Source organism: Anarhichas minor, unplaced genomic scaffold (assembly GCF_050575085.1).
Source record: "Anarhichas minor isolate MPS153535 unplaced genomic scaffold, ASM5057508v1 ptg000014l, whole genome shotgun sequence".
Classification (NCBI taxonomy): domain Eukaryota; kingdom Metazoa; phylum Chordata; class Actinopteri; order Perciformes; family Anarhichadidae; genus Anarhichas; species Anarhichas minor.
Genome location: NW_027466460.1, coordinates 300,351 through 326,676, shown reverse-complemented (window position 1 = coordinate 326,676; position 26,326 = coordinate 300,351). Strand labels below are relative to the sequence as shown.

General features: G+C 42.4%; 1 protein-coding gene across 3 annotated transcripts; it reads left to right on the top strand.

The window, feature by feature from the left end:
• Positions 1 to 361: 361 nt before the first annotated feature.
• pds5a (PDS5 cohesin associated factor A) lies at positions 362 to 26,273 on the top strand. 3 transcript variants are annotated; one of them, XM_076090995.1, is made up of 34 exons: positions 362 to 471; positions 1,393 to 1,549; positions 9,513 to 9,716; positions 11,169 to 11,255; positions 11,367 to 11,464; positions 11,751 to 11,877; positions 12,345 to 12,425; positions 12,557 to 12,697; positions 13,280 to 13,395; positions 13,605 to 13,699; positions 13,814 to 13,959; positions 14,290 to 14,441; positions 15,873 to 15,986; positions 16,210 to 16,291; positions 16,392 to 16,440; positions 16,575 to 16,714; positions 17,293 to 17,408; positions 18,126 to 18,231; positions 18,404 to 18,564; positions 18,762 to 18,885; positions 19,053 to 19,211; positions 19,364 to 19,432; positions 19,563 to 19,699; positions 19,849 to 19,972; positions 20,262 to 20,466; positions 20,830 to 20,944; positions 21,071 to 21,203; positions 21,576 to 21,695; positions 22,667 to 22,729; positions 23,095 to 23,246; positions 23,324 to 23,411; positions 23,507 to 23,778; positions 23,922 to 24,219; positions 25,178 to 26,273. In XM_076090995.1, exons 2-34 carry the CDS (start codon positions 1,436 to 1,438, stop codon positions 25,214 to 25,216), a joined length of 4,227 nt encoding a protein of 1,408 aa, XP_075947110.1. In that variant the 5' UTR covers positions 362 to 471; positions 1,393 to 1,435; the 3' UTR covers positions 25,217 to 26,273. The 3 variants fall into 3 exon arrangements, with proteins under 3 accessions (XP_075947110.1, XP_075947112.1, XP_075947111.1); XM_076090996.1 differs by lacking the exon at positions 362 to 471 and adding an exon at positions 985 to 1,270; XM_076090997.1 differs by lacking the exon at positions 23,922 to 24,219.
• Positions 26,274 to 26,326: the final 53 nt, after the last annotated feature.

The window sequence follows — 26,326 nt, the reverse complement described above, 5'->3', positions numbered from 1 at the left end:
TCTCACAATTCATTATTTTATAAAGAAAGTTAACGTGCTGAATGTATTACTATCACACGTATTTAGTAATATACTACTCCTATGAGTAGTGTTAGTACTACTAGCAGTAGTATCAGTGGAAATAACAATGATAAGAAGAAATAACACACACACAAAACAGGAACATGGTACCATGCATATGTGAATTCATATAAAAACACAGTCACAAATGTAGTTAAAACAAAACTGTTGACACGGGAGAGATAAAACCCCACAATGGGATGAAGTGATTTGAGTGTGAGAGCTGTTCGTTTGTGACTCCCGCCATGTATTTGGTGCTGCAGTACTCATGTGAGACCGAGGGAGGCGCTGTGCACCCAGCCTTCACACCACACAGACAGCACTGACTGAGCTGAACGGACAGAGAGCTTTGTGCCGAAAACTAAACCCAACCTGTGTCAGACTAATGAATTAAAACGGCCCACTTGAGAGGTAAATACAAACGAGGAGACGCTTGGCAAATATTATACTGTTTCAGTCGTAGTTGTATATTTGAAAATATATTCATTTTGCATTTGTTGGGGTGTTAAAAATCATCTGTGGGGGCAAGTTGGTGGTGAGAGGAGGGCGACGGTAGCAGCCCTTCGCCTGTAAACTAGCGGCAGTACGGAGCGATGCGTCGAAGTTGAAAAAAGATAGTAACAAGTAAATTAGCTTGATTTTTAAACTTCACAAAGTAGTTGCAATTGTTGTAAACCACTGGAACTGACCACGAGCATGGCTTTTTTAGGCAGAGATGATGGGATACTTCACTTCCTCTGTGGTTGTCTATAGCTGGAGATGTGATGGGTACCTCAGTAGTTTGCGGCCTATAAGCTAGCAAAGTAGGCTAACCAGTTAGCTAGCACAGCTAACGTGTATTAGCCGCTCGCTGCTAGCATTACTTCCTTCCCGCAAAATGCTATCCGCTTACCAATGATGTTTGCACTGCAACTAGCTAGCTAGCTAATTTGATAACCTGTATGACAGTAGGCATACGCCGGGTGCTTTCGTGCTGTTTTTAAGTGTTTTCCCAACAACTTAGCTGTTTAAATAGCTGTAAGGTTACCGGAAAAACAGTTGAGCTTGTTTCTCTAGCGATACCATGTATGATGAGACATTTACGGAAAATATGGAGCTTGTGTTTAGCAGGGATAATTTAGCATACAAGCTAACAATATGTACACTGCTGATTTAATGTTGGCTTTCTGTCTGAAAAGTTGTCTGGACTAGAATATCGTTAAACAAACAGGTACGGTGTTGTCAATTTTAGCGGATTCAATTGATCGTTGGCAAATGACAATGGTGCTTAAAACGAGGTTTTGGTAAGTACGGTAGCATGGTTGTGTTGAACTTTTGTTTTCTGACCCATAGAGGCCAGTAGAAGACCGTGTGGACCCTAACCACATCAACAAGCATGGAGTTCCCGCAACAGCAGAAACCTGCGGGGGACGGAAAGATCACCTATCCTCCCGGAGTGAAGGAGATTACGGACAAAATCAGCAACGATGAAATGGTTAAACGGTTGAAGGTATGTTGATGCGGGTTCTCGCTGTCGGAAGCACTATCGTAATACATCAGCGTTCAGCCCCTGGCAAAATGCCACAACCGTCACAACTTTGTATACGACTGACTGTATGTTGGACTAGGTCACAAGAGGCCCTCCTTCTCTTATGGTTGGCTTGTTGAGATCTCAGACTGTAAACAAGCAACACTCATAGACATGAAATACCAGAGTATTGTGATGTTTTTAACTCGAGTGTGACATGATACAGGTGATATTATTTTTCAGAAGTATTGAGGTCTCCAAGTTTAGCAGTTAATGTTATCCTCTTAAGACTCAAAAGATGGGATGATCCCAAAATGTCAACACAATAAAAGCAAATATTACACACAGAAGCTATTTTTACTTCCAAGGGACACAAAACAGGGACTCGTGTTTGCATTTATTTTTCAAAAAAGGACGAATTCATTGAATAGTTTTATTTACATTTATCATAATAATTTTTGGGATATCTGGGGGTAGCTGATACCAGTTGTGACATCTTTAAGTTGATATACAGGACTTGTTAACGGTCCCTTATTTCCATCAGTTACAGAACAACCTATCATTCATTCAGAGTTGAGTTTCTGGCCTGGTGAATTTAAATCCAACATTCATTTTTTTTTTCACTCTGTTTTTGGTCTCCACCAACTCGTGAGGGAAATATCTGACTTTGGTTTTAGCTGCTAAATGCTCCACTATGTTCACCAGCGAGTTGCTAGCTGTGTCTGTGAGCAGTTGCTGTGCAGGTGGTGTACTGTGGGTTTTCAGAGCTTCCTCACTAAACAACGCTGCCCACTGCAGCCAAAAACGATGCTATGAGAGCGGTGAGAGTTAACGACAGTAGTAAGGCTGCGACAGCTAAACAACGAGCCTAATCTTGCTTCTATGCTCTGAACAGTAAGAGGAGCTGCAGATTTAGATAATTATTTGTAGGTAAACACAACGAGCAACCCCTTTCACATAGTCACATTTTTTTTCACGTTGTCATTTGATACATTTGTTATGAAAATATTGATTCTAGAAACTGCATCCTAATATACAGCCGTCCGCATCCCCCAAACTTCAAACCTTCAGCAGATTCAAAGTTGGCACCTATGTTTACTGGGATCTTGTGACTCTTCTTAATCACATCAGATTGTTTACTCCAGTAATTCTGAAATGGTTTCCTGACATCCTAGAACTGTTTATAGAGTAACATTAAGACTGTAAAGCACAACAACCCCTGGCATTGGCAAGCAGGACAACTGTGCTGAATGGCAAGTTGTTGACTGTGCAAGACATCTGTTCACAGATCCATTTAACCTCTGCTGTATACTGCTGAGAGTTGGAAAGGCTGACACTAATTGCATGTGCATTTCACCAACTGATGGAAGAGCGTTAAGATTCGTGTTGTACTGCCAGCAGAGAAATTAGCCAGTTGGCAGTTTATTTTATAAGGTTGACATTCCTGTTATTCAGTCACGTTCATCTACAGTCAGCCACTATCATAAGAAGGCATTCTGTAATTTGGACTAAAAGGAAGGAGTTCATATTGCACCAGGTCACCGTTCTCATTTAGTGTCCCCATACCAATGAATACTCATACAGGGTTAAACGTAAGTGTTTTTTTCCCCCAGACAGATACCCATTTGCCCCCATCTAAATTGTTAGTGGTTACCAAATAACAAAGTTAATTGTTATTTTTAATCTTTAAGTAAATTAATCTGGAGTTTCGCCCACGTCCTCTAATGCCATGCAACTAAGCTCCTGTTTCCTGGATAATTGAACGTGCACAGAGGGTGCTGCACATGTTCAACTCTCAACAGAGATGAGAAGGAAGCGAGATGGCTCTCTCCTTAGCTACTTCCATTATCCGCTCTGAATTTTTTTCTTCTTTTTTTTACCATTATGCAATCGGTCAAGTGAGTTGATTTACTAGCCCGATGTGGCGCTAAACTAGCCCCGGGCAAGCAGACATTCAGTCATTCCTGGTGAGCTTTGTCAATCAGTAGCAATGCAACACAACGTGTGTGTGTGTGTGTGTGTGTGTGTGTGTGTGTGTGTGTGTGTGTGTGTGTGTGTGTGTGTGTGTGTGTGTGTGTGTGTGTGTGTGTGTGTGTGTGTGTGTGTGTGTGTGTGTGTGTGTGTGTGTGTGTGTGTGTGTGTGTGTGTGTGTGTGTGTGTGTGTGTGTGTGTGTGTGTGACTGCTTTGTTTTCTGTGTAATTATAAGCTTAAATTGAATACTATATGTCGGTACGGTCTGTTTTCTAAAATCTATCCTTTATTTTATTTGTCTCACCCTGGCCTGACATGTGTTGTGCTTGGATTGTCTGCATTAAGTTTATAAGGAGTTTTTTTAGTGAACTTAAGGTTTGACTGGGACTCAATGTTGTTGTTTTTGTCTCGTCTATCCTGTTGGACATAGTTCTATTCATTTAGCGACTGCAGAACTTAGTAGAAGTAGCCAACAAGCTGACTCTGTGTTAGCGAGGCCTTAAGGACTAAATAAATGAGCAATAGGTATTTCATCTGGTGAAAAATGAAGTCAACTCACTGAATGTAAATATGTGTTTTTAGTAAAACATCTACTGGATGGATTTTATAATATACTAAGTTTATTACAGAGCATCATTTTTGTTGACTAAATTAAAAAAATAATCTGCCCTGCAGACTACTCTTGTGAAAACATTTTGTTGCGTATGCAATTTTTTTTTTTACAGAAAGTACAAGTTCACCGTTTCTTATGAATGGCAATGTAAATATGTCCTATGTATATGTTGCTTCAGGGACCCACCCACTGTTTGCAGCGTACACACACACTCTCAAACACTAGAGATATCTTTTAGTTCATAAAAAGCAAGTCTTTTGGCACATTTTGGCTTTACTCACTTAATAAAGAACTTCAGAAGGTGAAGTATTTTGCTCGTAGTTTGTGCCCAGTCAACCAGAGACTAATGTCGGCAAAGCAGAGCAACGAAATCAGGCACGAGCAAACTTCAGCCAACTGTGGTGGGGTGAAGAAAACCCCTGTCCACCGTCAGTTTCATTTGAAAAGCCCCGGACATTACATTTCACTGGACTAAGATTCTGATAATAGCTCCCTTCTTTTTATTTAGTCGATGGAGAATCAGTCTTGAATAAAGAATCCAATCATGACACCAAATGATTCCCAAAGACTCTTACCACTGTAGAGAAACTATGGCGATTTTTGCACCTGAACATTAGCTGTGTGGGCTGAAAAGTGTTCAACTTTATGCACCTTTTAACAATAATTTATCTAAGTTCCTCTAAAATGTTTCATGAATAAAATAACTTGTTAATGTAGTCGATAAGGATGGTAAGATATACCATATATGACTAAATATACAGAATCTGTTTGTGTTGAATTGCTTTTGGGTCATGATGGAAGTATAGTGAGTAAATCTGTCATTCACTTCTTAAATGCAAATCATTTAATGCTAAAGTTTTTTCAGGTATTAACAATTGTCGTCAGAGCTCACATTGCTTATTAATTAGGCCAAATAAAGGTGTTAACAGTTTTAAAAGGTCAAAGCTAACTAAGCCTACCGAATGGCTATTTCCACCAGCACCGACTGGTTTGATGTATCAAGAAGAAGAAGAAAAGCACTGTGTACAGAAACAGAGGAAGGGATTAAGAATCGTCACACAGCATCTGCTTGATCCTCCTCGTTGGTAGAGACGAATGTTTCAAAGCACATATACAGTGTTTCTCAGAGGTGAAAAGCATTCCTTCAGGAATAGTAAAGCATTTAAGAAATCCCTTTGCTCTTGCCGAGTTAGACGAGAGGATCGATGCCGCCCTCATGTCTGTATGTAAATATGAAGCTACAGACGGCAGCCGTTTGGAGTCTTGCCATCGCTGTGAGGTTGCCAGGCAACCAGTGGAGACTCCTGGAAGTGACTGCCCCCCGGCCAAGAAATAATGCCCCGTGTAACTCCTGTAAAACCACGACTTCAATTATTCCTCTTTGGTTTTTGTATGATTAAAGAAACAAGATGAATCTTACAATATACGTCTACCACGACTCGTGGTAGACGTATATTGTAACCTTTGGACAGAGCCAGGCTGGCTGTTTACGCCTGTTTACAGTCTTAGTCTAAGCCAACTGGTTACTGACTATAGCTTCATATTTAACATACAGACATGAGAGTGGTATCGATCTCATCGTCTCAAGAAATTTCAAGAAAGCAAATGAATATTTCCCAAAACTGGAAAGCTAGGAATCTATGGGTCTGTGGGTGTGTACGTGCTTCAGACATTTAAAGAACCGTTCATCCGGTGTACTTCACACTAGGCGGGTATATTGCCGGAGAACAAGGGATAGTGTAGAATGTGGTTCAATTTGGCCAGATTGTGGCACGATAATGAAGAACTTGATGTTTTTGCCTGTAGGTTTTGAACCCCGAGTGTCATTCTTTTTTTTTTTCCTGGATTTTGTAGTTCAAGACCAATCTATCCTTATGTCTAGATACATTTTATTTTTTTTGTCCAAATCTTCAATATCTGAGCAATCTTCCCGTGATACTGATATCTGGGCTTTGGGTATTTGCTGATACCGAATACCGATCCGTATGCCTCACTGTGGAAGTGACTTTGTAAAACAAAATGTAACAAAGATATACACAGATTGTCACAATACCCGATCCAGCTATTTTAGTCCGCATCGGAACGATACCAGAATCTGTATCGGTGCATCCTTCACCAAATTTGCTACAGAATATCTCTGGACCAAGTTTTTTGTGTTCCATTCAGTTATCTCCTTAACACTTTTTGCTATTGCGACCAGATCTGGTGGACGTGTAGATATGGGGTCTGAGTGAAAGGAAGGATTCTCTGTCTGAATGTACGACTGCCCTTCGCATATATCTGGAACCGGGTGCATGCAGCAATACCGCGGGTCTCGACAACGCTGCAAGCAGCAGTGTAGGGGCCAAGCTATCGGATTGTTCTGGACTGTCAAGTGCTCCCAGTTAGTTCAAACTAAAACGGCATCGGTAGCGTTTTCGAAGCCCTTCGATTTTGGGGGTTTTGAAACTCCGGAGCAGTGTGGACGCTAGGCGCAAACGAGAAGTGTTTTAAAATGGTACATGGTAGTGTGGCTGTAGCCCAAAAAAAAGGAAGAGTCTGTGTTGTTGGAGTGTGTGGCTTTAGGTAACAGTAAGTCAATGAAATACAATAAAAGCCAGTTTGAGGAACGGATCAGGGAGTACAGCCAGACACACAGTGAGGAAGAAATGCTGGGAAGTTATCCCAACAACAATTTGACCCGCTGTGGTGTTGATGACCGGCTAAACAGGTGAATTGCTCTTTTTATTTTCCAAAGTGATGTACCAGGAATGCACGTATTTGAGCAAAAGTTGAGCCAGACTCTACTTTGTTGACCAGACTACACTATGCGCTTCCACAGTGCTGGGCACATTGACATTAATGGGAGACCTAGTCCTGGATATTTGTTACATTATTTTGATGAAGTGCTAATGTCTGTGTGAACACAGCCGAAGGGTTCAACACCCCGGCAAACCTATTTTCAACGACATGAAAGGCGTCACAAGGGACGGTTTTGACTCCCTGTGGGAAGGAAATGGTTGTCTGATTTCGGTTTGTTATCAGAGCTGCTTGCATGAATTAAAGGGGTCAAATTGTGGCTCCGTTTCAGTTAAACATTTAGCAGAAACAGCACAGTAGCCATTTGAAAATGTGTCCCATACATTTTCGCAGACAAAGATTCTGTCCAAATAAACAACAATAAATTGAAAGTGTCGAGGAGCACGCATACTCCACAGCTCAACCAGCCCACACACTCGTCTCTGTAGAGAGCCTTCACTGGCTGGGTTGTGACTGTTTCAGCTCAGAACGACCGAGGGGGGGGGGGGGGGGGGGGGGTGTTCGTGGTGCTCTGCAGTCTGCTGGAGCTGTTGGCCCATCCCCCACCCTGCCTGACTGTATAGTGATCTACTCTGCTTCGCCTCTCTCTCATATAACACGCTCACTCTATCACTCTTGTGGAGGAAGTGATAGTTAATACCATGGTGTCCTACTGCCTCTCCATAAGAACTCATAAGATTGGTGCATTCAACTTTGAGACCGTAGTGTTCACGGTTAACCCAGAGACTTTCTTAATTAAGCTATTAATGGATATTATTTCCTGTACCACAACAAGCACATTATAAACAAGAATAAATGTATTTAGGATCTGAGATATGCTGCTGAAGTCCTTTTTTATGATTTAGTTCTCTAAATTTAGAGTTTCTACCTCTAACAAGGGGAATTTGTTTTTTATGTTTCATTGTCCCTATAGGTACTTGGTGTTTGATTACCTCAAACTCGTCATTGAATTCAGGCTCTTAAAATGATAAAGGGTCACGTGCACTTTGAAGCTTTACTTTGCTTTAGGCTCATTTAGCTCTTTGTTTTTTGTTTTTTCTTGTCGCACAAATACTGCTCACTGCTCTCATCTCAACCCTCACATGAAACTAAATGCAGCTGTTTACAGCAAACCAGCTCTGACAGGCCAAGTGACTTGTAACTGAGACGGATTATACGCTGCACTGGATAATTGCTTCAGCCTCTCTACATGTCAGTACTTACAATTTGTGCCCAACTTCCTTGAGGTTCCTTCCTTGCTTGCTCTTGGTACATCACTCAAAAACAACCTGTCGTGTGCTGTTTAAACCATGGGTATATATCCTTTTTGCAACTGTTAATGATTGGGTACAGTATGGGGAAAAGTCTTTATGGGCCAGTGGGAATCATGTTATATGCAACACCGGCTGTGGCCACCATGTTAAAATCACATCTCAAGCTAGCATTACTTTGTGTGCTAAAGTGCTATATAAATAAAGTTACTTAATTACTTGCATTTAATGACAGCCAGCATTATTTGTAGCAATGCAACAATTGCAATTTCCTTGGCCGAGTCCTGACTTTTTTTTTTTTTAAAGAGTCTAACCATAGACTGTGTATAAGAAGTGGACGTAGTCAGCGTTATGTCACTCATTGGTTTGTGGACTACCGTTTTGAAGCTTTGAGCTGGCCGTCGCCATCTTGGATTTTTTTCATTGAGTTAGCGGAAGTGACCGTGTTTGGACTGCGGAGGATTGATGTAAAGATACCGTATACGAATCTGGTAGCGGTAGAGACCTGTCAATCACAGTAAGCCCGCCCTAAAGCATACTCCACTTTATGGTCTGCTTGACTCTAAATGAACCATAATTTACTAAATGAACATCATGCTGTATTGAAGAAGACTTGAAACTAGAGATTGAGACCATAAACTCATGTTTACAATGTTTACTGAGGTAATAAATCAAGAGAGAAGTAGTCATTTTCTCAAAGACTTCGATACAATCTGACTTCTTTTACCAACCACAGGAGACGCCCCCTGCTGGCCAATAGAAAGAATGCAGGTTTAAGGCACTTACACATTGGCTTCACTTTTCATGACTGGCAGTTGCTGATTTAGTCTGACCTGCTCATGTTTTTCTTTCTTTCAAAGAACTATAATTGACTGCTTACACAAACATCTTTGTACCTTTTTTCTTTCATGGAAAATTGAAATTCGTATTCATATGTTTATAGTAGACTGTAAAATAACATATTTTCTTCAAAATTTCACCAACTTACAAGATCTTCTTGTCAAAACCTTGTTTTTAAGGTTGTTCCGTTAGTAACGATGTTCAGGTGTTACTAATTGTGAGCTATCTGTCCTCTTCTCTGACACTGAAGAACTTCGTGATGTGTGGCTGTGCTGTAACTGCCACTGTGTGTGCTACGTGCATGTTGTGTCGTGTAGATACACGACACAACATGGATGATATTGCGCTAGATAACACTACACAAAGCGCTACAGGGAACCATGAACCTGAGCTGTGATGCAGGCTGTATTTTGCTAATGCAGAACTGTTGTGTCCCCTCTCATCCTCCCCTCGTGCTGCTCTGTCTCACAGATGGTGGTGAAGACCTACATGGACATGGACCAAGACTCTGAGGAGGAGAAGCAGCAGTATCTCGGCCTGGCGCTCCACCTCGCCTCAGAGTTCTTCCTCAGGAACCCCAACAAAGACGTCAGGCTGCTGGTGGCCTGCTGCCTGGCTGACATCTTCAGGATCTATGCCCCCGAGGCCCCCTACACCTCCCACGACAAACTCAAGGTTAGGGACTAACCCTGGATAACCGTATGAAATCCTCTCGCAAGTGACTAAGCACCCTCCTCAAGGGAGTAGTTTTCAAAAGCAATCCAAGCTTTGTGGTTTACAACCAGTTGAAATGACAGCTGTCTGCTGATTTTATGCGGTTACTAACTAACACGAAGATTAGGGAAATAAAATAAAAGGCCATTCTATAACGTTAGAAATTAACGTTAGAAATCTTAACTTAATATGTCTGGGAAAGTCCTAACTGCCTCCCTTAAGTCATTAGTGTTCAACTCATTCAAGCTCATGTTTTGGTAATCCCATAAAAATGTGTTAACTGGTCTTATTGTAGAAAGTCGGTCTGAACTAAGCGTCAACCTCTGAGGCTGAAAACGCAAAGTTTGCGCAAGTTGAAATTTGCATGACACAAAACCCTATCGGTGTTGAGATGCTCCTCTTGTCATCACTGACTCTCTACAATACCTCATATTAGTAGAGACCGGACGAAACTATGTATACATGTATGTGTATAAACCATATGGTACGTATGTACAAACTGGTACGTATTTACATTGCTGCTACAATGTTAGCATGGAATAGCACCCATCGATCAGAGCTCCATTGAGAAAACAAGTATTTTAAAAGTGATTTGCTTGTCGTCTTGCGGAGAGAACTAAGAAAACATGAATTCAGACTTTTTACAAATCAGCATCATTGCGTAGTTATTTGGGAGTCCCTTTTTGTCTGTTTATAGCAGTTAAATCAAAGCTAAATCAGTTTATTTTGTGTTCATACAGCTGTAGTAAACCAGCCGACGTGTGGCTTGCTAGACACAGTGAATACAGCTCGATGAAATCCACAGAGCTCCTCCAGAGGATGTTATAAACCCAGACAAGAAGGCGTTTAGTTTCCCTGGATATCTGGGATTTTCACAACAAGTACAAAGCAGAAATGGAGGTTATTTCTTCCACGGTTGATGGCAGAAATAAATGGCTTAGTTGATAACGGCTTCCATGTAGATAAGCCACTCTCCCTCTCGGGGGCATCTAGCGCGAATAAACACAAATTATCCCGCAAGTAAACTCCTTCAAGTAACACAACGTGACATTTTTGTGTATAATTAAGAGCATGGCTGCTTTGAGTGACACATGGATGCCATCAAAGCGGCGCGCTGTCTGCTCGGTGTGACCTCAGCTAGTACGAATTAATAGAGTTTGTGGTGTTGGTTCCTTTGTGGAGAATTTTTCATGCAAATATAGAACAAATAATATTGTTTGCTCTGAGGTTAAATTGTATGCCAGGCCACCTGCTGGCCTTGGATGATGGGCCGCCGCCGTTCCTCATCCAATCTGGTGTTTTTGAGAGCTTGCCGGGAAACTTAATTTCTTTTTTTGAGCACTCACCAAAACTAACATGAAAAAAACAATGAACTCAAACGCATTGTCAAGTGTTTTCCCGTCTCGTCTCCAGGACATTTTCCTGTTCATCACCAGACAGCTCAAGGGACTGGAAGACACTAAGAGCCCTCAGTTCAACAGATACTTCTACCTGCTGGAGGTAAGGCGCTGATGTAGAAACCACTAAACTTGTGTGTTTTGTTAACTGCGGTTCACAGGACAGTTGAGCAAACTGCTGACGAAGGACTAACGTGTCTATGTGTTTCTCTAGAACCTGGCGTGGGTGAAGTCATACAACATATGCTTTGAACTGGAGGACTGCAACGAGATCTTCATCCAGCTTTTCAAAACACTCTTCTCTGTCATCAAGTAAGGCCCTTCACATATATTTGTTTCGCTATATGATTCTTAATATCACTGTTTATCAGACCTTTTTCTTATTCACTGTCACACATCTAGATACACTCCATCATTACTCCCTTTCTAACATGTGTTGTTTACCTTGAAACCTGCAGACTGATGGATATATTCCCAGTGATCACTTGGAACCATTTTATTCCCAGATGTAGAGGGGATTACAATGAGTAATCACCCATTCACTCATTTGTTTATTGTGGTTTCAACTTTTCTTTCATGTTCATCTCTTCATCCACAGTAACAGCCATAATCAGAAGGTGCAGATGCACATGATAGACCTGATGAGCTCCATCATCATGGAGGGCGACGGAGTCACACAGGAGCTGCTGGATACCATCCTCATTAACCTCATTCCCGCACACAAGGTGGGACGCACACAAACGCATTCAAATGTATTGGCTAGTTATGGCATTTATTTGTATTGATTGTGTATGATTCAGAGAGATCTCTAGATGTATTTATGTGACTGTGTTGGCATTTGTATTTTTTTTTATTTAATTTTTTTCAAAAAATAGAATCTGGATATTTATTTCGATTTTTAAATAAGTGAAAAACAGACAAAAATCTGGATTAAAATCTGATTATATAAATTCCATTTGCAGCTCAAACACACTGGTTAAACTGTAATAATACAACTATTCTGTGCTGTGCTCACCACAAGAGGACTCTAAACTATGATTATTAAAGACATTCTTTTGTGAGTCTCGCATATTATCTCAACCCCTGTCAGCTGACATATTGGACAAGCCTGACGCTCTGTGTATCAGTGAGTGTTTGAGTGAGATGTTTACCGTCAGTTCAACTAATCGGTGTTCAACTTTCCTTGGAACAGAATCTGAACAAGCAAGCGTACGATCTTGCCAAGACTCTGCTGAAGAGGACCGTCCAGACCATCGAGACATGCATCGCAAACGTGAGCAGCAGACTCGCTTAACGGATGAACACTTTTCTCCCTCTCCTCCTCAGACTGTCTAGGTAAACTGCTGTCTGTATCTGCAGCACATCTTTTTTAAATTCAATATTTATTCTTTTTCCCTTCCTCAGTTCTTCAATCAGGTCTTAGTGATGGGCAAGTCATCGGTCAGCGACCTGTCGGAGCACGTCTTTGACCTCATCCAGGAACTGTTTGCCATCGACCCTATGCTGCTTACCTCTGTCATGCCACAGCTGGAATTCAAACTCAAGGTTAACACAACAAACACACACAAGTCAGAAGGATAAGCACACATCTCACTTCGGGTCACGGATGTATTAGTTCCTTGAAGAGTGTAACATAATGCCCATCGTCATGTGTGTTATTTTGGTAAAACAGTTTTTACCCAGACGACGCAGAACACGTAGCAGCCCTCCATCCTTTAGCTGAGACTCTAGACAATCCCAACTGACAATCACCAGGCCTACACATAGAGGCTCCATCCACACTACTACGTTGTTGTTTTAAATGAGCATAACGTTTGCTCCGTCGATGCATAGCGTCCACACTACCCCTGGCGTTATGGAGCCCCTAAAACTGAGACGTTCAAAAACGCTGCTGAAGCAGTTTTCCTTTGTATACCTTAAAAAAAACGATGACTCGTTCAGCCACGTTTGCTTCTTGATTGGTTCTTATCCGTCATGACCTGTCCTTCCCTGATTGGTTGACAGTTTGTCTCACTGTATTGTTTGCATTAGGAAAGTGAGCCGGACAAGAGTAAAATAAATATTAGTTTGAAAAAGAGCCCAAAAAGGGCAACTTGCATTTGTTGACACGTGTTCTCCTGTTTGCAGAGCAATGATGGCGAGGAGCGTCTGGCTGTTGTTCGGTTGCTAGCTAAGTTGTTTGGGGCCAAAGACTCAGAGCTGGCGTCACAGAACAGACCGCTGTGGCAGTGCTTCTTAGGACGGTGAGTTACGTCAACACTATGCACACACACACACGCACACACACACAGTGATGCTTTAAACTGAACCCCTTGTTATATTTTTCAAGCTCTGGTTCTCCCACTGGAGTCTATTTCCTCAGTCAGTCACCAGCTGGCTCACCTGCTCTTTCAAAGTATGATGCATAATTCCGGTGATTTCATTACTCATAGCTGGTGTTTTTTTTCTCCAGGTTCAATGACATCCATGTTCCCGTCAGGTTAGAGTGTGTAAAGTTTGCCAGCCACTGCCTCATGAACCACCCAGACCTGGCCAGAGACCTGACAGGTGTTTGTGTTTCCCGACTCAACAATCTTCTCTCTCTCCTCTCTCAATTCAGTCCTTTTCATCACGTTACGCTCTGACACAAACGTGTGTTAACGTGTCTTTCTCCTTATTTAGAGTATTTGAAGGTGCGTTCGCACGACCCAGAGGAAGCCATCCGCCACGATGTCATCGTCACCATCATCAACGCCGGGAAGAAGGACCTCAACTTGGTCAATGACCAGCTGTTGGGCTTCGTACGAGAGAGGACCTTAGACAAGAGGGTGAGACTAATGTGCGCTCTCCAGTGGTGCAGATGTTGGCGTATAGGCGTGTCGGAATCAAATGGCATTTTGGGTAGTCGTAGAAACAGGTGGATACATCGATTTGGCTTTCAAATGTAAAGCTCTTTGTCATTCAAATTTTCATAGCAGCTAAAGTATTGTGTTCATTCAGTCATGGACTTTGAAGACATCTCACCCACATTAATGTTCACATTGTCAAAGTTTGTATTTGCTTATGACTGAGTTCTTGTTTTTTTCATACTGTAAAATTGACTTTCCTCATCTGCATTTAAACCTTTTCTCCCTGATCTGTTTTCCCTCCCTCTATAGTGGCGTGTGCGTAAAGAGGCCATGATGGGCCTCGCTCAGCTTTTTAAGAAGTACTGTCTGCACCACGAGGCCGGGAAGGACACCGCCCTGAAGATCAGCTGGATCAAAGACAAACTGCTGCACATCTACTATCAGAACAGCATTGACGACAAGTGAGGTTATACACACTGACATGTAGTTTAATGTAAGAACGTTTCAAGCCTTGGCGACATTACCTAAGTCAGGGGTGTCAAACTCATTTTCACTCCGGGCCACATCAGCATCATGGTTTCCCTCAAAGGGCCGGTTGTAACTGTAAGACTGTATAACTGGAACTACTCCTAACATATTGTTAAATAACTCTCTCTGCATTTGATTATTGTTTATTCAAGTGTAAAAAGATTGTACATGCAGTTATATAAATGTAAAATTATATTTAAGCACATTTCTGTTATTATAACATAAATCCTTTTAATTTAGGGTTAAGAAACCCACATTACTCTATCAAAGATCCAACTTTTAAAGAAAATAACAAAGACAAATCATCAAGCACAAGTTATTACATTCACTTTGTTCAAAGCTATTTTTGTCACCTCTCTGCATCACTAATGTCCCTCCCCGCCGTCGTCCCGTGCATGGCAGCTACATCCAAGAGCTCCTCACTGACAGTAAAGTCTGCCTTCAGCCTCTTGTAAACATTGATAGGTGCGCTGTGTCCGTGTTGTCTGTGCTTTCATCAACAGCTAATGAAAAAGACAAGTACCTGCTCGTCTCTTCGGCTAGCTGTGTTGTTAGATTGCCTGCTAGTTCCTGAACTCGGTCTGCGATGGTGTTTCTTCACAAACTGACATTTGTAAAAGTCTGTATCTGGTCGGAGCTCACCTGCTCACATACCTTGAAGCATGCACTGGGCTGTGACTTTTGTAAATATATTCTGCTGCGATTGCAGGCTGCCTTTTAATTCTTGGAGGCTAAATTTAACTCCGCGTGTGGTGTCAAAATGCCGACGTAAATTGTATTCCTTCATCACCGACACTGCCTCATAACACAGAAGACTGACCGTTTTTTTTCTCCTTGAAGCACAAACATGTGTTCGCTGTCCCATCTTTCATTACATTTTCTTCCCTCTGCATCAATTTTTCTCTTCGTGGACATTTTGGGATTATTTGTTGATCATTTTCAACTCAATCACTTGTTGGAAAACCGCTTTACGGGCTGTTGCCTCTCCTGTCCACCTGTTGTGATAGTTTTAATGTCGGCACACAGACAACATGCTATCTCATAATTTCGACCATGGGGATACTTTTATTTTCAAGTCTAACTTTTAATAAAAAATATATATATATATATTTTTTTTTTTGCTGGCGGATTCGCGGGCCACACAAAATGACGTGGCGGGCCGGGTTTGGCGGCCCGCGGGCCTTGAGTTTGACATGTCTGACCTAAGTGGAGGTTGCCTTGAGAAGCTGCCTAAACATTAAGAATGATACAAGTTCACATCTGGAGTACTGCGTTCAAGTTTATTAGTGCAGTGAATTTATTTTCCTTTCCATTCTTCTTGTTTTCACACAATTCATGGAAAAACTCTCTCCTTCTCTCCTCAGGTTATTAGTGGAGAAGATCTTCGCTCAGTACATGGTCCCTCACAGTCTTGACACGGAGGAGAAGATGAAGTGTCTGTACTACCTGTATGCCTGCCTGGACACAAACGCTGTAAAGTCAGTAAAACCTGCAATATCTCCTCCAACACATGAATACTGACCTGCATGCTATAAACGCACTTCTTTAGAAAACAATACAAAACTGCACAATGTCAAGCAAACCAGCATCTACAAACACTGATAGTACAACATGTACTTATCACAAGGACATTGATCGCCCCCCTGTGCTTCTGTCACATCTCACCCGTTTCGCCTCTCTTGGTGCATTCTTTGCTTCCAGGGCCCTGAATGAGATGTGGAAGTGTCAGAACATGCTCCGAAGCCTTGTCAAAGAGCTGCTTGACCTCCACAAGCTGCCAGTGGTGTGTTTAAAACACATTTATATACAGAACTGACCATCTGCCCTGTGTCTTTTGTTGCAAAACATATCTAAGACATTTCTCTCTCTTTTCCCCCCGGTAGTCCGAGCCCAATAACACGGCCATGTTTGGGAAGCTGATGAGTATCGCCAGTAAGTTGGAAACCACACAAATGTGCACAGTACGCTTTCAATCCGCACGATCTTGTCATATCTTCCAGATGGTCACGGTCACTTCCGCTTAACGTGACCGACATCGCGTTTTTAACTCGTCTTTTTGTTCGCAGAGAATCTGCCAGACGCTGGAAAGGCCCAGGACTTCATGAAGAAGTTCAACCAGGTTCTGGGCGAAGACGAGAAGCTCCGAGTCCAGCTGGATATGCTCATCAGCCCGACATGCTCCTGCAAACAGGCGGAGATCTGTGTGGTGAGTGGAATACTCCATTTGGCACATACACCCACTCACCCACAGACAGGCAGAAGTCTCGTTTTCTCTTTATTTAAAAAGAAAAGGATCAGTGCTGTGAGTTTGTGTTTGAGTCCATAGTTCTGCTGTAGCAGTCACAAATCACTCAAGGTAGCTTCATATCCCTGAAGACTGTTCATTGTGACACGGTGGTAGTTACTTAAAATGGTTCATTTCTTCTCTACATTTTCAAGGTGCAACCACTTAAAAATGACTGGAAAAAGGAAATGTCATGCTATAAAAGGGAAAGCTTCTCCAAGCACAGCATTAATCAATACTTGATCCCTGGTTTATCATAACAAAGCAAACCATGCTGCCTCTATAGTGTTTTTACCTCATAATGTGAATCGGTTATCATCACATTATTATTATTATTATTATTATTATTATTATTATTAAAGACCTCCAGATCAACATTAGATGGAATATGAGCACACATTCAGGGTTAAAAAGGTACATTTAGAAAGGTTGTCTAAGATTTAGTAATACAAACCTGGGCGTAAATGTGTATGCCGATATTAACGGTGTTCTGTGTGCAGAGGGAGATCACCCGGAAGTTGACGTTCCCCAAACAGCCCACCAACCCATTCCTGGAGATGGTAAAGTTCCTGCTGGAGCGCATCGCCCCCGTCCACATCGACTCTGAGGCCATCAGGTCAGAATAATGTCCCGACATGTTCACCAGATCAAGTGCTGCGCTTGGGTCATGTTTTTAAATTCCACAACAGACCAAAAATATGGGAACTTTTTCAATAATAGTCTACATTTAGTTTCAAATTGAAAGAGGTTTTTAAATCCTGTTAATCAGATTTTAAGTGTCTCTTTTTTGTACAGTGCACAAAAAGATGCAGACCAGCACTTCCTATCTCAGTGATCAGCTCCATGTACTCTCTGGGTCTCTGTCATTGTGTAACACCATGAACAGGCTTTTCTCATTCACTGAGACACCTAGTGGTGGTGAGATGTACCCGCAGGCCTCAGGCAGGGAACGGGTTTAACCCCTTCTGCTTCATGGAAAAACACCATAAGAGAGAGAAACGCACATACTGAACTGACTTCTAGTGCTTACCCACAGGCCTTGTTGTGAGCATTTTCGCACATTACACTTATCTTAAATAACCGGGTCGGGATTTCTGGAAATAGACGATCCTGTTTTCAAATGTATTTATTTTTATAGTCCCATAATATTGGAGAGAAGGCAGACACCTCTACGGCTGATATAATGTGTATTTTTGATTTTGTTAGGCATTGGAACTATTTCTGCCAGTTTAATTCTTGCTATTATGTTGTCTTCAGATATGCAAAGGTGCGTCAGTGTGTCATGTTAATCACATTTTGATTATTTTAATGGATTATTATTTGTTTCTCTTAGTGCTCTGGTGAAGCTGCTGAACAAGTCCATTGAGGGCACAGCTGACGACGATGAGGAGGGCGTTACCCCTGATACAGCCATCCGCTCTGGCCTGGAGCTCCTCAAGGTACATAGCATGGACGTACTGTAAAATACAAAACTTAGTCAAATTGACAAATTGGTCATTAGTAGTAAAACAGGGGTTTTAACGTGAAAATACTGTTACGGTTTGTTACCGGATTGTTAATTTTTGCAACAAATAAATGTAATAAAGTAAATAATTTCTACTCTCCTTCTAGGTCTTATCGTTCACGCACCCCACAGCGTTCCACTCAGCAGAAACCTACGAGTCTCTGCTGCAGTGTTTGAAGATGGAGGACGAGAAAGTGGCAGAGGCAGCCATCCAGATATTCAGAAACACGGGGCAGAAGATCGAGACAGAGCTACAACAGATAAGATCGTAAGAGAGAAATGCCTTCATATTTAAAACGGTCAACATTGTTATTGGACAGTGGTCCGTTGCTTTAGGAATCTACAGGCGAAGGGTCCACACTTTTATTATCCACACACCGTTAGCCACACTGCTCTGCATCTGGCGAGAATGACAGAAATAATCTGCATTGAGTAAGTCTTCCTGATGTCTGTCCGGTCCATCAGGACGCTGATTCCCGTCCTGCATCAGAAAGCCAAGCGGGGAACGCCTCACCAGGCCAAGCAGGCCGTCCACTGCATCCACGCCATCTTTAACAACAAGGAAGTGCAGCTGGCACAGATTTTTGAGGTAGGGGACCATTTTTCTAATTTACTGATTTTCAGGGATGCACGTTGTATTACAAATAAATAATAGTTTAGTTTGGTTTTGTTCATTTTAACTTTAATTGTTCATCATTTCCTTGTCTCCCGTTTGTCCTTTCTATCTTTTTTTTTTTTTGGTCCCTTCACCTCCAGCCTCTGTCACGTAGTCTGAACGCAGACGTCCCAGAGCAGCTCATCACTCCCCTCGTGTCTCTGGGCCACATCTCCATGCTGGCCCCAGATCAGTTTGCTTCGCCAATGAAGTCCATAGTGGCCAACTTCATTGTCAAGGACTTGCTCATGAACGACCGGGTGCGTGGATATGAAACCGTGTACTCAGTTGCTCACTTTTTACACATAGTTTACAACAATGTCACAGAACCCTGTTTTATAAGTACAACTTTCAGCAACAACAAACCCAGTGTAGGAAAGAGTGTGACTGTGATGTGCCTTTATGTCTCCAGTCGGTGGGAAACAAGAATGGGAAGCTGTGGACCACGGATGAGGAAGTTTCACCTGAAGTCCTAGCTAAGGTAAGAGGCAAACACCTCTGTGGCATTTAATTTCTTGTCAAATTTGATTTAGCATTTTTACTAAAGATATGTTTGAAAGATTCCGGGACCTCACTTTGCCTCATTAGCCGTGCTCTTCCTGTTCCCACAGGTGCAGGCCATCAAGCTGCTAGTGCGCTGGTTACTAGGAATGAAGAACAACCAATCAAAGTCGGCGAACTCCACTCTGCGCCTGCTGTCGGCCATGCTGGTCAGTGAGGGCGACCTCACAGAGCAGAAGAAGATCAGGTGACTGGGGGCTCGAATGTCACAGTAGAGCTGTTGGAGGGATTCACATGTAGCGGGGGGGAAATCAATTATTACAGATTCAGAGGTAAATTAAATAGATTTGTCTTTGCTAACATTCTTCCACTTTTGTTATTTCTTCCTCCTCGCAGCAAGTCCGACATGTCCCGTCTGAGGCTGGCCGCAGGTGGAGCCATCATGAAGTTGGCCCAGGAGCCCTGTTACCATGACATCATCACACCCGAACAGTTTCAGCTCTGCGGCCTCGTTATCAACGTCAGTCTCAGCATTTACACCACTTTTCTATAGGCCTTTTTAACAGAAGGCATTTTGGCATGTGACAGTTGGAGAAGCACGGGTATAAATGATCAGATTATTGATGGCTGAATTCCATTGATTTGCTTCGTCCTGGTTTTAGAATGGACACATTCTTATCATAAGTACTTTTCCCCACAATGACAAGTCAGACTGTCTGTGTGAAAAGGGCAATCTACACAATCATTACTACTCTAGTTTCTTGTGTGATAGAGTTGTGTGAATTGAGTCTGTTGCCTCCGACGTACAGGACGAGTGCTACCAGGTTCGTCAGATCTTCGCTCAGAAGTTGCACCTGGCTCTCGTCAAACTGATGCTGCCCCTGGAGTACCTCGCCGTCTTCGCCCTGTGCGCCAAGGACCCGGTGAAGGAGCGCCGCGCGCACGCCCGACAGTGCCTCCTCAAAAACATCTCCGTCCGGAGGGAGTTCATCAAACAAAACCCACTCGCTCAGGGTCAGTGTTCAACCGGTGGATGTTTTCCATGTGCTCTGTGATTACACACTGCTGCTGTTGTCTCTTTGGACATAGCTTTGACGTCTTTTACTGTGTGCTTTATCCAACAGCAGTTCAAAGGTCAACAGTATTTCAAGAAAATATGCAATGTTTTGTGGTGCGGATAGGTTTTATTTTCTGTCATTTATTAAGTCTGTTCATTATTACACTTGTTTTTATCGAAACACCAACTGCAATATTTAGAATTTTTCCGACATTTCCACTAAGGTCTTTTTCTTTTTGAATGTTGAAAAAGTGCTTTAAAACTATAGATGGAAACCCCGTCACAGACATGAACATTTGTTATTCTGTCTCTTCCCACAGAAAAACTCCTCTGCCTCCTTCCTGAGTATGTCGTTCCCTATATGATCCACTTGCTGGCCCACGACCCAGACTTCACAAAACCACATGAATATGAACAGCTCAAAGACATTAAAGAGTGAGTGCTGGCGAAAACTATCTCTGAATACAGCTGAGAATAGGTCTATTTTTTCACATTTTATAGTCATGACTTCTAATGCTAAGTAGATATCAGTGGTGATGTTTGTTGTGCTTCTGTGCATAGGTGTCTGTGGTTCATGCTGGAAGTGCTGATGACCAAGAATGAGAACAACAGTCATGCTTTTCTAAGGAAGATGGTAGAGAACATCAAACAGACCAAGGATGCACAGTGTCCTGATGATGCAAAAGCCAACGAGGTATTCACACACATACGTTTACACGCTTACCCAACGACGACAAAAGCAGCAGAACCACACACAGCTCTAAAATGTTCAAAATTAAAAGAAAAAAAAGAAATCGATACAAGTCATCCAACAAGCATGTTATCTCGCTTGCATCTCTTGAAACAAAATCTTTTAATTTCTTCATAAACATGAAGGTTTGGGAGTAATTGTCTTTAGAAAAACAAGCCAGTGTCCGTCAGATCATTACGGGACATTTATGTTCATGGGAAGGCAGACTTTGTAGAAAGGCAAGAAGCTGAAACCGAATATTTTAGAACTCTGTGTGACGAGTCGCCCAATAATCAAACGCTCCTAACTGTGTGTCTCATGTTGTCTTGGTTACAGAAGCTGTATATTGTCTGTGATGTTGCTCTCTTCGTTATCGCCAACAAGAGCACTGCGTGTCACCTGGACTTTCCCAAAGACCCCGTCCTACCCTCTAAGTTCTTCATCGTACAGGACAAGGCAATAAACACACACACACACACACACACACACACGTAGATGATGTATTTATGCTTCTTGGATTGGAAAATCGTTTGAAAACAAACACCTATCAGACACCCTTTTCCTCTCCTCTTTGAAATTTTCAGTGAGGATACATTTTTTTCTCACACTCTTCTTAAAGGTGCTCAATACAAAATTCAGAGCATCTCTATTGCCTCCACATGGCGATCGTGCTAACAGTGTTTATCCAAAGGCTAACCGTGAAGATGCTGTCCCGACACATGTTATCAGTTGTTACCGCCGTGTGATTACAGTGCAGAGTGGCGGGCCGTCGGTAGTCTGACAAATATTCACGAAACAAATGTCACTGTCACATAACTCTTCAAACACAATGCACAAATGCATGCAGAGTGATTGTATCTAAATATCTGATGGCAGTAATGCAACATTCATGGATGCCACAGAGAAAACCAAATGTATAACTGATAACTATGCTTATAGCTGGTTACGTATAAGCAACAGCTTGCATGCATTATAGCAAATTATTAAACGCACAGACAAGTGGGCTGCAGGCCGATGACCACTTACTTAGTGGTGTTTTGTTTATGTTGTGAATGATGCATCACGCTTCAGATGTCCATCCTGTCTGTAGCTCTTTTCACCACTACATGGTTAGTTGTGCTCTGTGCACAAGAGGACATGTTTTCACACTTGGCTGGTTTCAACTTTTTAAGTGAACTCAGGGTGATTAATCAGTATCATATAAGCTATGACGTTGATCTACCCTACTTACTCATCAATGACCAGGATTATGGACTATATGGCTATATTAATGCTCTGAATATCGTATAGAGGAACTTTAAGAATGACTTCTATCTACTGAATATGCACACAGGCACACTCGTTTCAGATTAATGACAAAGTCATGACCTTTGTGCCGTAGAATTTTAATACTAATCAAAGTTTTCTGGCGTGATTTATTTTTACAGGACTTCAAGAATGATAAAGAGTATCTGTCGACAGAGATGAGACAAATGCTGCTCTCTGGAAAGGTAAACGCTGTCATCAACACTCCATATAAAAGTGAATAATGCTCAACACAGTGCAGAGATGCAGAATACATAAATATGTAAACACTTACATTTATTATTTTGGAAGGGGGAAAAGTTATTGTAAGTTCAGAAACATGTGTATTTCAATATTTGTATTCTCGGTAGTAAAATGCATTCGTCATCAGCCCTTGTAGAATGAATTTAAAGAGTGAAGGGCAAAGATACACGTATTAGCAAAGGTGAGCCGAGAGAGATATGATATATAGAGATGGATTACATCCACGATGATAGTTTATTTCTTTTTACACATGACAATCAAATGCTCACCAGACTAATACCATTAACTCCACCCGTTCTTTACTCAGCCTAAACCAACCCCAGTGTTGGGAGCTGTGAACAAGCCTCTGACGGTACCAGGGAGGAGGATCTTCAACAAGACCACCACAGGCTCAGACACAGCCAGTAACACCAGCACCAACTCCTCCCTACTGAGCCCCTCGGCTATCAACAAGAACAGGTACAGACGCAATACACACACACTCGCACACGCACTTAGAAAAATGCTTTACTCAACTTTTTAAACGTGTCTTGTAGTAACAGCAACGTCGCCACTGAGTCATCAGAGAGCCGAGCGCAGGAAAACAACGAGAACCCGGTCATCAAGAACGAAGAGGGGAGTAAGGTAAGCGCACAGGGGACAACCTTATGTCTGCTGGAAGCACACTACAGCATTAGGCGCCGTTATCTTGACCGAGCTGTCCCCGCCGTCTCTCTCAGGAGGAGCCAAGTCAGAACGTGACCCCCGACGACGAGACGGAGGCGTCGCCCGTCAAGCGGCGTGGCCGCCCGCCCAAATCCACCGCACCCGCCGCACCCGCTCCTGCCGAAAAAGAGGGAACGCCGGCGCCAACCGGAGGCGGAGCGGGGAGGAGCAGGAAGAGGGTGGCCGACCCCAACTCCAACCCGTCAGCAGAGTCCATCAACATCAAGATGTCGAAACAGCAGCAGCAGAACGACGAAGGGACGAAGAGACAGATTGACTTGCAGAGGTGAGAGTGGAGAAGGGAGACGAGGAAAGAGGAAACGTGCGATAGAAAGTGGCTTAAAATGGAATTAACCTTAGTGGCTTAGCTTATCGTAGCTTTGGCAGATAAATGACGAGATAGGAAATTTACTTTTTTTTCCTCTTCAGGTGGCCGTATGTGAGCAGTGAGAATGAGAAAGTGAGAATGTGGGAGCCTGGAGAGGAGACAGGGAGAGCTGTAGGGACAGGGGCCCTTCTCCTGGGCAGCGAGGGAGACACCGAGATAGAGCTGGAGTCCAGCCCAGAGGGCCCTCTCTGTGGCAGGAAGGATGCAGAGAGAGGCCCCCTCACACAGGGGCAGAGCAGCCAGACAGCCTGGTCAGACACAGATATCCAGGGAGATACCAAACCTGCAGGGAGGGGAGTTCCTTCTGGAAGGCAGGGAGAGCCCCACGGTGTGCTGGCAGTGAGTTGGTTTAGTCCAGGGATGTCTGGGCTATCCAGGACTGTCTAGATCAGGGGTAGGCTAACGTCACCTAACCATGCATGTCATGTGTTAGTTTATAGCTACAGAGCTGTTGAAGTCTCTCCTTTATCTTAGGGTGCTTTCACACCTGTAGTTAATCATTTGGCCCGGACAGATCACACTGACTTTTAAAAAAATTAAATTTAAAAACATGAAGTTATATAGACAGACAGACAAGTCGTTGATTGGACAGTTTTGCAGTTTCCTGCATCATCAGGACCCACGAGGGGAAAGCAAATTCTGGTGGCAGAAATTCATATTTTTGATGTGTATATTGTGTTATTTTGTGTCACAAAGAGCTCAAAAAGAGAAAACCGTATTCTAAGCATTATTGGATAACAGATTGACCCCATGTTATGAATAAACCGGTAGAGCACTCACAGGTGACCGGTGCGAACATCGGGGCTCGATGATTCAGGGCTTATTCCTGCAGTGACAGACGGGGTGTGCTGTCACTTCTTAATGGACTTAATGAACTTACAATGTACACTGAGTCGGATACAATTTGGCTTGTTGATTTGCAGGAATAGGATATACATGGCCTCATACCGATCAAAAAAATCGCTTTCTGAACAAATTTGATGTTCATCAGATGGATTTATTAGTAGCTTTTTTAAATCATGCTAAAATCACCCTTCTGCCGGTTGGTTTGGTTTGCCTTCACACCCCAAACGAACCGCGCCAGACTCGTCAACACCAAGGTTCGGTCCACAGCTTTTACACCAAACGGGTGAAGTGTGAAAAAGCAGCCCAATTCTACAGAAGTTAACTACTTTTAAGGAAATCCACCGTGTTTTAAAACCGAATCTTCAAGCACCCAGCCACAGATAATTAGGTCACTGTGACAGCCAGGTAATCAGAGGTGACTGCTCTGACTCTGAACTTTGTTCTCTTTCAGGTAAAGAGGAAACCAGCGAAGATGAAATCCAGACTGTAGAGAATCGGGCCAGACTCTTCCTTGTACCTCCCCAGCCCTGCGTACACGCTCCTCTGACTCTAAAGCTTTCCTGGACACATTGTGGACCTTTCTTAAAACACACACATGTACACACACACACAGACACAAACCACTGACATCCTAGAAGGTTCTAAATACCTTGTAGTCATGATTTGAAGCGCATTGTATGTAGGTCTTACTAAAAACAAAAAAAAAACATGTTCTTTTTTTTTTTGCCTTTGTGTTTGTTGCTCTTTGCTTCTTTTGTGGAGCCATTTTTAAGAAAACAAAAACAGGATGGACATTTTACAAACATTTTAATCTGGTAATGATCGTTGCTTATTAAATTCCCTGGGGAAAAAAAAACCTCCTACTGTATGTCTCCTGACCTCTTCCTCGTGTCTGTTGAACAATATTTTCATTTTCAGCTCACCGTTTCTTTCTTAAACAGCTGTATTTTGTAAATACCCACCTTTGCAGTTTTGAATATCCAAGACAAATGGCAACTATGGGAACATCATAGCATAAGATTTGTGCATTTAAGAGATGTACCAACACCAAACTTTTATAAACTTTGGTATGTTAAGGTTTCTAACTTGGTTATAGCGGCACACGGCCCGGTAGAAGCCCTGTGGCCTCTTCTCTGCCCCTGTAACGCTTTTTAATCGGCCGTTTGATTTATTCCCAGTGTGTTCACGGACTAATTGAAGCGGTCAAACATTTCTGGGTACAGTGCTGGGTTTGAAAGACAGTCTTGTTTTTTTTTTTTTTTTTTTTACTGCTGAAGTATGAAACCGTACTTCACCTTGGAATGCATAAATGATATATTACTATACAAGTACGTGTTCAGGTTTTTGTTCATCTTTTACAATGAATTATTTTTTTGTACTATTGTCAATTTCTTTGCTGGGTAACGCCTACTGTTGAGCATTGTGAGTGGAAACCTCACGGGTTATGTTGATGACAACTTATTTTTTGATGTAGTTTAAAGTATGCCTATTCTCATGATCATATTTAACTTTTTTTTTTTCAGAAAATAAAATCTTTTTAGATGTTACCAGTGCTTTTGTCTTGATCGCCGTGTCTCTGGAGCGCAGGTATCAGAAGCCA

Bases quoted from the DNA above. Each gene is read 5' to 3' on its own strand.
- pds5a (XM_076090995.1), top strand. From the start codon at position 1,436: ATGGAGTTCCCGCAACAGCAGAAACCTGCGGGGGACGGAAAGATCACC. The intron at 17,409-18,125 runs GTCAGAATAATG...TGTTTCTCTTAG, and splicing joins ATCGACTCTGAGGCCATCAG to TGCTCTGGTGAAGCTGCTGA. The intron at 22,730-23,094 runs GTAAACGCTGTC...TTCTTTACTCAG, and splicing joins AAATGCTGCTCTCTGGAAAG to CCTAAACCAACCCCAGTGTT.